Genomic DNA, 13625 nt, shown 5'->3' with positions numbered 1-13625 from the left:
TTTACACGATGGTAGGAGTGCTAGTGTCCATTTTTCTGTCTCATAAACATGCAAGGTTTCAGGTACGTCTTGCTACTTCTACTTACACTTAGGTCACACTACACATACATGTACAAGCATATATATACATGCCCCTCTGGGCTTTCTTCTATTTTTCTTACTAGTTCTTGCTCTTGTTTATTTCCTCTTACCTCCATGGGAAAGTGGAACAGAATTCTTCCTCCGTAAGCCATGCGTGTCGTAAGAGGCGACTAAAATGCCAGGAGCAAGGGGCTAGTAACCCCTTCTCCTGTATATATTACTAAATTTAAAAGGAGAAACTTTCGTTTTTCCTTTTGGGCCACCCTGCCTCGGTGGGATATGGCCGGTTTGTTGAAAGAAAGAAAGATTTTAAATTTGTAATGATTTTAAATTATAATAAATTTTACAAATGCACCATACTGTATTTCATTTTTAATAAATGAGGATTTAATTTTGGAAGAAGTTATTGATGGATTATTATTTTAACACATCGGCCATTTCCCACCAAAGCAAGGTGACCCACAATGATAAAAAAAAATTTCATCATCATTCAGCACTTTCACCATCACTCATACATATCACTATCTTTGCAAAGGCGCTAACAAAATAAAAATTACATAGGTGGAGTGGTAATATATTAACTTTATGTGTGTGTGTTACTTTTAGAAATGTAATTTAGTTATGGCTAGTATAATGTTCAAGTAACAAACAGAATAAATAGGCTCATTTTATAAATTATAAATAGAAATTCAACCAATGTATTTTTAATGTTTAATCTTGGCTTTAGGCTTGTCCAAAGAATTATACATAATATGGGTTTTGAAATAGTTTGGAAATGAGAAGTACAATGCCTGCACTTTAAAGGAGGGGCTAGGGATATTGGCATTTTGGAGGGACTTCTAAACTGTCATATCTAAGCACCTCTGCTAAGGCAGTGATTATGTACGAGTGATGGTGAAAGTGTTGAATGATGACTAAAGAATTTTTCTTACTTTCTGAGTTTTTCTTTCTTTTTGCTTCATCCTGCCTCGATGGAAAATGGCCAATGCGTTAAAAAAAATGACACTTTATAACTTGGGGTCAGAAGGCCTTATAACTGAAAAATCTTGTCAATTGCACTATATAGGAAAATTCAATTCTGAAGGCAAAAAATAAAATAAACAGGATATGGAAACTATACATGAATTTTTTAGTGGTGGATAACTGAGAGAATGGCAGGTGAAGCAGGGAAATAATGAAAATATAAAATTAAATTTTCAGATATGAAAATACAATTCTTATAATTTATATGTGAATAGCACAAGGTTATTTTTTATAAAAAGTTAGTATGAATGAAGTGGGGCGAGTTTCACCCAAATTAATTACTATAACTATTTCACCCTGCCTCGGTGGGAGACGGCCGACTTGTTGAAAAAAAAAAAAAAAAATTTCTAGAATCCGAGGACAAAAATAATGGTAGACTGTGCAGTAACCTCTTAATTCACATGAAAAAAAAAATGAGAATGAGAAACAGAAAGCTTATCTCTGACCTCTCCCATTTTCATTTCTCTCATTAGTTTCGCATCCACTGCAAACAAACACAAGTGACCTCCTCTGGTAGAACATTATATACAACAGTGTAATGCATAAAATTACTGTGCAGGAGGGCCCCATCTGTATGGCTCTTGGGTTCCCAACCCCGTACAGTAAGCAAAATTGCCAACGGGTGGAAAAGAGCAATTTTTTCATTACCGACTGCATCTAAAATGTCTGATAGCATATTTACATCATCATATAATAAGTGCTTAATACAGCTAGGCATAAAAATACAATACATACAATACTTATCCTAAAATATGGTGCTGGTTGTCCTTCCCTTATGTAACCCTTGTATGAAAATGGTGGAAAAGCAGTAAAAGTACTGAACATAATGAACAATGGCTCAGTTGAAAACCAACAAAAACATGGAACACTGAAAAGAGGGTACTGTATGTGCGGGGCCTTCCTGTACTTAGTTTGCTACAGCTTTCAGTCTCTACAAACCTTGCCATCAACATCTTGGAGAACAATGTTTTCTGGCTTCAGGTCTCGATGGATTATTCTCATGGAGTGTAAGTATGCCACCGCATCCGTTATATCTCGTATACAAGCACGAACCGCTGCTTCTCGCAAACCACAACAGTTTTCTGGTTTGTTTAATACCTGAAATAAATCACTAGAGATAAAAGAATAATTCAATTGTTTTATATTATGAGGGAGGTACAGAAAAAAAAAAAAACCCATCACACTGTTTCAGCAAAGCAGAGCCTTTCTACCCATGCCACATCCCATAACTAGGATACAGAATTTTTGTATTCAGTGCAACAACTAAAGCCATATAAAGTATGTACTTAAATCTTTAAAGCTTTTCAAAACAGTTAAAACTTGTCTAAAATCATTCAAAACACATAAAAATAATACGAGAATATGACATTATTGAATGGCACTTGTGCCAGAATACAATGAAAAATGTAGAGTATCATTAACTTGTATTATGTTAAAACAATAACATACAGGTTTCCCACACTTAATGCAGATTTATTTAATGTGAATTCAGCATTATGTAATGTTCAATTTCTATTGGTAATTTTACACGTATGATACAGCTGTACATGTGTCATAAGTGACTGGCAAGTTAAGTAGAGCATCTTGAAGATTTCTCTTAGTATGCAGGTTTGTGATTATATCCTTATTGAGCTTATTATGGCTGCCGTGGACCTGGAATTCGTCTACAGCATAAAATGAAGGACTTACTTGAAAAGCAATACCAGGCATCCTTAAATGTTGTAAATGAAATGCTACTCATTAGAGAAGGGTAGTACAGTACATATTAATTCAAATTATGGAATGGGTGGGATTTGAACTTACTTGCCATGGGTTCAATCCCCACCCGTTCCGTGATTTGTTTGCAATCGAGTTATGCTAATTTAAATTACTCTGAGAGAAAAGAATACATTACAGCCTCTCCTCACTTAGCCACGTACTTGTTTACCGATGACTCGGATTTACGACGGGCTCTCTGACCAGTATGCATACCTAAATAATGCATATTAGAGCTGGTTTCCTCTGTTCTGTTTATTACAATATACATGTACAGTACACTACTGTATAAACATTTAAAAACATACCAGAAATGTATAAATGGTGCAAAGATGACATTAACCAATATCAAAGATGGATGACACAAACCCACTATCATTATAGTATACTCCTCATTTAGCGACAAATTTGTTTACTGACATAGTCTTAGGAACAGAACTCCATTGTTAAGTGAGGAGAGGCTGTACTAACATTACTGTTAATTCAAAAAGAAATTTATACTAGGAAGTTACAGAGCAGGCCCTCTCATACCTTGCGAAGGTCACCCCCACTGCAGTACTCCATGCAGAGCATGGGCAAGTCACCAGGGGGACCAGCCAGCTCAGGTACCACTGGGAAACATTTAACAACTGCCGGGTGAGAGAGACGGTTCATGATCTCCACTTCTTTTTCCCAACGCTCAACATGTTTAGATGTTAATATGTTCTCTGTACCCGTTCCTGGAGTACCCCAGCGACACTTTTTCAAAGCTGTTAGAGTACAAATAAATTAAATACCTTATAACTTCTATTATAGTACATTACAATAAATATTAAATATGGTTAAATCACATTAGAACAATATAGGGAGGTACACATATCCCCATCTCCAGCCTCAGTACAGTTGAACCTGAGAACTTTCATGTTTTGTAATCTTCGTAATTTGATTATATGTTTGTACTGAATACCAATTAGTGAATAATTTCAATTATTTTTTTTTTGTGCCCATTGACTCTTTGCTTGGTACGTGACCTCTAACTTTTTGCTTGCACATGACCCTAAATTGTTAATTTAGCATACAACCCCTAATTTGTTTTGTGCATTACCACTAAATTGTTGCTTGGCATACAGCCCCTAAATCTGAAAACAGCCATGGGATCTATATTTAAAAAATGTGCTCAATTTTTCTTTTCAATGTCAATATTAGGCAGATTACAATAATACAGTGGAACCTCAAAAATCGAACTTAATCCGCTCCAGGAGCTAGTTCTAAATTCGAAAAGTCTGAAATTCGAAGCAATATTTCCCAAAAGAAATAATGGAAATACAATTAATCCGTTCCAGAAACCCAAAAATATTCACACAAAAAATACATTTTATTAGAGATTAATTACAGTTTTACATACAACAAATACTATAGTTTTTAATTATGTATAGTAATACATATAAAATAACATTTTTACTTACCTTTATTGAAGATTGGTGATGGCATCTGGAAGATAGGGAGGAGGAGAGAGGGAGTTGGGGTTAGTGTTTGGAAGGAGAATCCCCCTCCATGAGGACTTCAGGTAAAGCCCTCTCTGGGGTTACTTCCCTTCTCTGTCTTTTAATGCCACTAGGACCAGCTTGAGAGTTACTGGACCCCTGTCTCACAAAATAACTGTCCACAGTCCTCTGTTTCTGGCGCCTCTTTAACATTTCCCTAAAATGGGACATGGTTCTGTCACTGAACTTGTTGCAAAGATGGCTTGTTTCAGCTTGATCAGGGTGGTACTTCTGCACAAACATTTGGACATCATTCCACTTGGCACAAATCTCCTTAATCTTTGAAGAAGGCACATCATCCACTCCCTATATTAACACCTTCCGCAACATCAGCTTCCTTGATTTGTTCTTTCTTTGACAGGATAGAACAGATGGTCAACTTGTTTTTCCCATACATCCTGGCAAGCTCAACAAGTCTCACACCACTCTCATACTTCTGTATTATTTCCTTCTTCACATCTATGGTGTTTCTCACTTTCTTTACCACAGGGTACCACTAGCAAGTTTCTTTGGGCCCATGGCAGCTTATTTCACAGTCCCACAAGCACCAAACACAACGAAATAATCGTAAAATGCGTGAATGAGAGTGCAGGATAGTGTTCACTCAAGCATAAACAAAGCTAGACTGCACACGGTGCCTGCGCAGGGACGCGGACAGAGCGGGCTGGCAGACAGGTCCATACCCGGTGGTCCGAAAATAGGGGCATGTTCGATAATAGGGACACAGTTTGTCCAAAAAAATGGTCCTGTTTTCGAAACGTTTGATATGTGATATGTTCGATTTTTGAGGCTCCACTGTACTTATAAAAAATATAACCAAAAAAATTTAAATATAGTGGAACCTCAAATACTGAACTTTCTTCGTTCCAGACGGCTGTTCGAGTGCCGTTACCAAACGAATTTATTCCCATCAGGAATAATGTAAATTAGATTAGTTCATTTCAGACCCTCAAAAATACACTTATAAAAGCACTTACAAAAATACACTTACATAAATGGTTGAGTTGGGAGCAGTTTGATATTTGAGGTTCCACTGTAGCTCATAAATGTGAAATTTTCTAATATCTGTAGATTTAGCAACCTAACTCCACAAATTACACAGTTACACTGTATAGTACGTACACAACACAACACAAAGTTTTAAGAAATAACTTAAAAATGCCTGCCAGTCTTTTTTTGGACCTAATACAGCACAGGAGGGACTGGCACACTCTTTAAAGAGCTATCTCCTGCTTGTGTGTTAGTTATAAAGAAAATAATGTTACAAATAATTTTGCTGCAATATGTCTGCCTGTAAGCAGGGGGAGTAGTGGCAGTGGCTCAAGAGAAAGTGGACTGAAGCAAGGCAATAGTAATAGTACTCCTATTACTACTACAATTGTCTCATTTCACTCCACGTTGTCTCATGTATGCCTGTATATACATACTGCATGTCAGTTATTGTGCAGAATGGCAACATCAAATTATAAGTGCATACTGAACCATTATAAATGCTAAGTTGTAATTCCTTATGCTGTTCTGGTTTCAATATGTTTGGCATTAGTTTAACTAAAAGCTGGCCTATTATTTCTGTCCAAGACTTAGGTATAGTGTAGATGAAATTTCACCCAAGAAACAGAGCAACTAATAGTTATGATACAATGCCTTAATACAAGTTAATGTATGTGTACGAAGTGGCAAGAAAATATATAACAGTGTAATAGCCCTAAATTTTTAGTCAAGTCAAATCGCCTATTTTTATGATGAACAGGGCTAGATTTTGGCTATGAAAGTCTTTTAAAATGCAAAACTTTTCCCCCATTAAAATTCACCTACTAATAAAAGGCACCATTTAAAAAAGTACATAGAATTAGTTAAGAATCTGATAATAAACAAGGGTATCAGTCTCATAAAATATGAAGTACATGTACAGTAAACCCTCTATTAACCCTTAAACGGTCCAAACGTATATATACGTTCTCTCGCACAGCGCCCCAAACGTATATATACGTTTCATTTTTCATTCATTCAAAATTGGCACGATAGGCCTGAGTCGCCTAGACACGAGAGAATGGGTGTGCGCCGTATGAAAAAAATCGGGGACGCCTGGGTACCACATGGTAGGTCCAGTTACATTCAGCTCCATCTTGGGTCAGCATCATGGCACATCCTTGTGATTCACTCACGCCTCGTCGTATTAACACTCTACTATTCGAGGAAAGTGATATAGATCGTGGGTTTAGTGGATTTGACAACAATGGGGCCAGTAATAGTCAAGGAATTAGTGAAAATGTCGACGATAACCCAGATGACCCTCAGCCCATCACCTCTGGGGTAGCCACACTTGTCCTTGGGCCAAGCACCTCTGGGGCAGCCAGTTTGACCACAGAAGACTCTAGGCCAAGCACTTCTGGGGTGGCCAGTGTGGCCACACAAGATCCTGGGCCAAGCACCTCTGGAGTGGCGAGTGTTACCCATAGGCAACTTTGCAAGAGGAAACTATCATTTCCCCGGTGTTTCAGCGATAGTGAAAGTGAAGTAAGTGACGATGAGACTGATTGTATACCATTCAAGGATTCGTCTAGCGATAGTGAAGTTCATTATTCACCAGTGAAGCATACTTTCAGGCGACAGCGGCGTCTACATTCAGGTAGCGTGCCATATGCAATCCCCAAGGGTCATGGTAGGTCACAATCCCAAACCCCGGCCACTGATAGTGAAAGTGATCATGAAGGCGAGTATGCGGGGATGGAGGAAGTAGTGGTGGGTGGCACGGTGCCTGGACCACATGGCGTGGTGGGTGGACAGACAAAGGATTGCCTGGCATCCCCTCAACCATGTGCTGCCTCCACTCCTGTCCCTCCCCCTGCTCCCCCTCGCCCCATGCCACAGGTCCACCCTGCACCATGTGATTGTGAGTGGAACTGGACACAAAGTATATTCGTGCCACAGCCTTGTGATTTTGATGTGAGTGGAAGTGGTATCCAGCTAGAATGTAACCTATCGAATGAGTCTACAGAGTTAGACTATTTCGTTAGACTATTTCCAGTTGTACTTTGACGAGCCTATAAGGAACTTGATAGTGACCCAGACAAACAATTATTACCGATATGTTACGGACAACACAGCAGAGGCTGGAGAATCGTTATGGCTGCACAGGTGGAAAGACACAACAGTGGCTGAAATGTATTTATTCCTTGCCACTGTCATGCTTATGCCACATATCTATAAGAACAATATACGTAATTACTGGTCCACAGACCACTTTATCAGTACTCCAGTTTTCTGTAACCTCCTTCCCTGCAACAGATTCACTCTGTTGCTACGAATGTTGCACTTCTCAGACAGAAATATGCCAAACAGAAATGACCTTCTATAGAAAATCTAGGAAGTGTTTATGTATTTGAAGCAGAAATTCAGTGCATACTTTTATCCCTTCAAGAACATTGTTGTTGATGAATCCTTGATTCTGTTCAAGGGACGCCTGTCATTCAAGAAATATATGCTGAGCAAACGTAATCGTTTTGGTATAAAACTTTTTATGTTACTGTGAGAGTGGTCTTGTGTTGGATGTTATTGTATACACCGGGAGAAACACACTCGATGATGACAAATGGATGTTGGGCATTTCCGTTGATGTTGTTCGCAGGATGATGGAACCATACCTTGGCAAGGGCCATACATTGTACACAGACAACTGGTATACAAGCCCTATGCTTGCTGATTTCCTACGTGTGAACAATACTGATATATGTGGAACAGTGAAAAGCAATAGAAAACATATGCAAAGGTTCAATGGAGGCAGTGTTGAAGGTGCAGTGCAGGTGTTTCATGCCAATGACATCATGGCACTGACTTGACATGACAAACGGGATGTGACATTGCTGTCAACCATCCACAGAAACGAGATGGTACAAACAGACAGACTGAGCAGGTTCAACAATAAACCTATTGTAAAGCCAGCTGCTGTCGTGGACTATACGTACAATATGCGACTAGTTGACAAGTGTGACATAATGACAGGGTTTCTTGACTGTGTACGTAGGAGTTGTAAGTGGTATATAAAACTGTTTTTTCACCTTGTAGACATTGCAGTGCTCAATGCACTCAACATGTACGAAATAAAGACTGGAAAACGACAAAGTTTTGCAGAATTCTCTCAGAATGCTGTCAAACAGAGAGCAAGAAAGTATGGTACCACACCTGTACCTGCCCCTCAACAGTGACTTGTCTCACAACCACAGCCAGTGGGGAAAGTGCCAGACCGAATCACTCCTAACTGTCACTATCTGGTACCAATACAATCTACCCCAAAGAAGAAGAATTCCCAGAAAAAGTGTGTTGCGTGTGCTACCACCAAAAAATGACCCCAACAGCGGAAGGACACACGATTCATTTGTCACCAGTGTGAGGTGGCACTCTGTATGAATCCATGCTTCATGGAGTATCATACAATCGTGGAATTCAAGAAACATAAGTGGGATATGTAAGTACAGTGGACCCCCGCATAACGATCACCTCCCAATGCGACCAATTATGTAAGTGTATTTATGTAAGTGCGTTTGTACGTGTATGCTTGGGGGTCTGAAATGGACTAATCTACTTCACAATATTCCTTATGGGAACAAATTCGGTCAGTACTGGAATGAAAAAATATCGTTAACCGAGGGTCCACTGTACTTGTATATAGTTGTAGATAATAGAATGTAATTCAGCCAGGTGTGCAAAATCACCTGTCAGTGTGTACATGTGTGTTTATGACAATATGATAATAATTTCGTATATAACATTGGTGTATAAACAACAATTGGCATTTAAATCAAAAGATTTACTATAGAACATAATTATCATATCACGAAAAACCAAGAAAATTAAAAAAAATGGAAGAAAACGGTAAATATGTGAATTTCTGCAAGCGGCAGTGCTCCATGTTGCCGTCAGGTGATCGCCAAGTGCTAACTTGGCGGCCTCATATCTCGGTAAGTACTGACCCTAAAATTTTTTTTATTCTAAAAAAAAAAAAAATTTTTGTTTTTTCAAAATACTCGGGGTGCTGCACAAGAGAACGTATATATACATTTGGACCGTTTAAGGATTAAATGGAGTAATTGGGGGAAATAGGTGGCCATTAATGGCAATAAGAATGTATAGAGAAAAGATTATTTTGTCATGATTGTAACAACAATTAACAATTCTGCGACCAAGGGACTTTCTTCACTGTTTGTAAAATCTACAGACCCAGCAAATTTTGCTCCCTATTTCCTAAGTCTGTCAAGTTGAGGTCCATTAAATAGAGGGTTGACTGTACTCTACACGGCAATGCATTTTTTACCGATCGTTTCCCCAGTGTCATTATGGCGCCACAGTGTAACTGTCCCAAATCCACCAGTCCCAAGAACTTTATCCTTGATCCAGGGATGTGTTGCTGATTTTTCTTCTGCTGCAGCCATTCCTCTGTAACAAAAACAAATTGGCATTAGAGAATTCCAAAATTTCAATTTGCTATTTCTTTATAACATACGTCTCCAAAAAAATAACTATTCGGACTTTCAACTTACAGTTTCTGAATGGAGGAATCATCTTGAAGAATGTGATAGGTTAATATTCTTAAACAATCTTAGGAAATATAGTTTCATGGTAAGATAAGATAAGATTTCGTTCGGATTTTTAACCCCGGGGGGTTAGCCACCCAGGATAACCCAAGAAAGTCAGTGCGTCATCGAGGACTGTCTAACTTATTTCCATTGGGGTCCTTAATCTTGTCCCCCAGGATGCGACCCACACCAGTCGACTAACACCCAGGTACCTATTTGCTGCTAGGTGAACAGGACAACATGTGTAAGGAAACGTGTCGAAATGTTTCCACCCGCCGGGAATCGAACCCGGGCCCTCCGTGTGTGAAGCGGGAGCTTTAGCCACCAGGCCACCAGGCCGTAGGTTGTTCGAAAAACATTTTTGAACTGAATGGGATTTCTGTAACTGCACTGACCATCAAAATATGCTATATATTTCAGTATATTTTTTTTAATATCTTTAAATATTTCACATACTAAAAAATTCAGATACAAAATGATTTTTACATGTAAAAAGCCTTTATTTAGGTTCACTAAACATATGGTTAAATTTTTACAATGGCCTTGGGGCACATCAATGTTAAAGACATGTAAAATAGTACTTGATGTAGATTTAACCAAGGATCAGTCAGTAAAGTTAAAGAATGTGACTTATTTGCTGTGGGAATTAAAAATTCCTCTTATAGGCTATTTGAAAAATATTTTGATAATGAACTTTTTTGCACCTTTGATGTAAACACAAAGAATATTCCAGAATAACATAAGAAAGAAAGAACACTGTATTAGGCCTGTTGGCCCATACTAGGCAGGTCCTTCACAAATCCAGCCCACTAACAGAATATTTTCCCAACCCATTAACTCATTCATTAGTCATGCACAAATCCCACTCAAATCCAACCCCTCTCACCCAGACATATCACAACTTTTTCCAATTTGCTTATTTGTGTTTTAAAATATTTTTTACAAGTTTATGCAACTTAACCTAACCTAAATTAACCTTGGCAAGAGTAGATGATCGCTCATTGGCAACTATTGGGGACATTAATTAAAGTCTTAATTGTAAGATATTAAGTTTATCTTACAGCGAGATATTTTGCATCGTAAACGGTAAAAAGTGTAACCTAAGAAAAGCTGTGTGGCCCAACCGAATATAACAAAGAGTAACTTAACCTTACTCCACCGTCAGTAAGTACTGGCATATAACAGTTTACATTCATCTAGACATGACACAACTCGATACTAAGCAATGATTGGCCAAGACATGCTGTACAACCAAAATATATTATTTTTGCTAATATATCTCAAAATAACAACTTGCCTGGTAGGCAAAGCTCTTGTTTCATACGCTGAGTGTCCGTGATTCAATCCTCGGCAGGGATGAAAACATTGGGCATGTTTCCTTATACTACCTGTTGTCCCTGTTCACCTAGCAAGCAAGTAGGTACATGTACCTGGGTGTTAGTTGACTGGTGTGGGTCACATCCTGGGGGACAAGAGTGAGAACCCCAACAGAAATAAGACAGACAGTCCCTCTATGACGCACTGACTTTCTCAGGTCATCCTGGGTGGCTAACCCTCCAGGATTAAAACCCCGAACAAAATCTTATCTTAATGACATATACTACTATACAGAAAGTCCCTTGTTATGCTGAGCGTTTCGGGCAAATTAGGTCAATTTTGCCCCCAGGATGCGACCCATACCAGTCGACTAACATCCAGGTACCTAATTTACTGCTAGGTGAACATGGACAGTAGGTGTCTGAAGGCAACACGCTCTAATGTTTTCCACCCGTACCGGGGATCGAACCCCAGACCTCCGTGTGTGAGCTACGGTTGTATTGCAGTGTTAACCAATGCTGTAGCTCCGCCGAGCAGCCGTCGGTGGTTATATCTTCCGTTATTCCGGTGTGTACGTCATACCATGAATAAATTATTAAAATCATGGGGAAGCACTAAACCCAAGCGAGTCATCCCGTGCTGGGGGGGGGAAGGGAGGTAACAAGGTTTACTCCAAGGGAAGGGAAGGTCCAATTCCTTGGAACAAGAGCCTTTCAATGGCATTAAGGCCACTATCTTGTGGGTATTTTATTTTCATCAATGGGAAGCACTAAACCCGCATGAATCACAGTACTGAGAGAGGGAGACAATCATGTCTGATCCAAGAAAAATGAGCAAATGAACAGCCCAAACTCCTTGGATCAAAAGCCTTTGGAAGACAAGATCATTTTCCTCTAATTTTAACCAACGGGAAGAGCTAAACCCACACGAGCCACGCATCACTCTGGACGTGAAATGAGAGGCAATCAGGTTCAATCCAAGGCAATGGAGGATAAAATAAGCTTCCCCCTTTGCATGAAGATCCCATTCCTCGGATCAAACCACCCCCCTGAACCCCCCTAAAACTAAACCATTTCAATCACTCCAGAGACGAGGGGTCAGAGGCGACCTAATTAGGGCAATTTAGGGCAATTCCAGGACAAATTCTGCGGCAATTAGGCAAGAGAGATGAGGAGAGGGTGAGAAACAACCCCCAGAGAAAGAGAGAAAGTGAAGAAAGTAAGTGTTAAGGACGTACTTGTGAAAGTAAGTGATGAGAGAGAGCCAGGATCAACACTGTTGTTGTTGTTGTTGATGTTGTTGTTGTTGCTGCTGCTGCTGCACCGCCAAGTGTTGACGGGGATTACCAACACCACAACTATCTTAGTAACTTACTATCTTAGTAACTTACTATCTTAGTAACTTACTATCTTAGTAACTTACTGTCTTAGTAACTTACTAGCTTAGTAACTTACTGTCTTAGTAACTTACTAGCTTAGTAACTTACTGTCTTAGTAACTTACTAGCTTAGTAACTTACTGTCTTAGTAACTTACTAGCTTAGTAACTTACTGTCTTAGTAACTCACTAGCTTAGTAACTTACTGTCTTAGTAACTTACTAGCTTAGTAACTTACTGTCTTAGTAACTTACTAGCTTAGTAACTTACTGTCTTAGTAACTTACTAGCTTAGTAACTTACTGTCTTAGTAACTTACTAGCTTAGTAACTTACTGTCTTAGTAACTTACTAGCTTAGTAACTTACTGTCTTAGTAACTTACTAGCTTAGTAACTTACTGTCTTAGTAACTTACTAGCTTAGTAACTTACTGTCTTAGTAACTTACTAGCTTAGTAACTTACTGTCTTAGTAACTTACTAGCTTAGTAACTTACTGTCTTAGTAACTTACTAGCTTAGTAACTTACTGTCTTAGTAACTCACTAGCTTAGTAACTTACTGTCTTAGTAACTTACTAGCTTATTAACTTACTATCTTAGTAACTTACTAGCTTAGTAACTTACTATCTTAGTAACTTACTATCTTAGTAACTTACTAGCTTAGTAACTTACTGTCTTAGTAACTTACTAGCTTAGTAACTTACTGTCTTAGTAACTTACTAGCTTAGTAACTTACTGTCTTAGTAACTCACTAGCTTAGTAACTTACTGTCTTAGTAACTTACTAGCTTATTAACTTACTATCTTAGTAACTTACTAGCTTAGTAACTTACTATCTTAGTAACTTACTATCTTAGTAACTTACTAGCTTATTAACTTACTTAGTAACTTACTATCTTAGTAACTTACTAGCTTAGTAACTTACTATCTTAGTAACTTACTAGCTTAGTAACTTACTATCTTAGTAACTTACTAGCTTA

At 38.5% G+C, this 13625-nt stretch overlaps 1 protein-coding gene across 2 annotated transcripts in view; it reads right to left on the bottom strand.

Annotated features, from left to right (window-relative positions):
* IKKbeta (I-kappaB kinase beta) overlaps positions 1–12600 on the bottom strand; it is a 65183-nt gene extending 52583 nt beyond the window's left edge. For both annotated transcript variants that reach the window (XR_008408643.2, XM_053792359.2), the window contains exons 1-4: positions 12510–12600; positions 9694–9815; positions 3391–3608; positions 2044–2202 (exon numbers count right to left, since the gene is read on the bottom strand). Coding sequence is in view for 1 of the 2 variants with exons in the window: in XM_053792359.2 (XP_053648334.1) it covers positions 2044–2202; positions 3391–3608; positions 9694–9811 (495 nt within the window). In the remaining variant the exon portion in view is untranslated. The remainder of the gene's footprint in view (positions 1–2043; positions 2203–3390; positions 3609–9693; positions 9816–12509) is intronic.
* Positions 12601–13625: the final 1025 nt, after the last annotated feature.

Source organism: Cherax quadricarinatus, chromosome 67 (genome assembly GCF_038502225.1).
Source record: "Cherax quadricarinatus isolate ZL_2023a chromosome 67, ASM3850222v1, whole genome shotgun sequence".
NCBI lineage: Eukaryota > Metazoa > Arthropoda > Malacostraca > Decapoda > Parastacidae > Cherax > Cherax quadricarinatus.
Note: the sequence above shows the minus strand (reverse complement) of the source record. Positions and strands in the feature narration are given on the sequence as shown.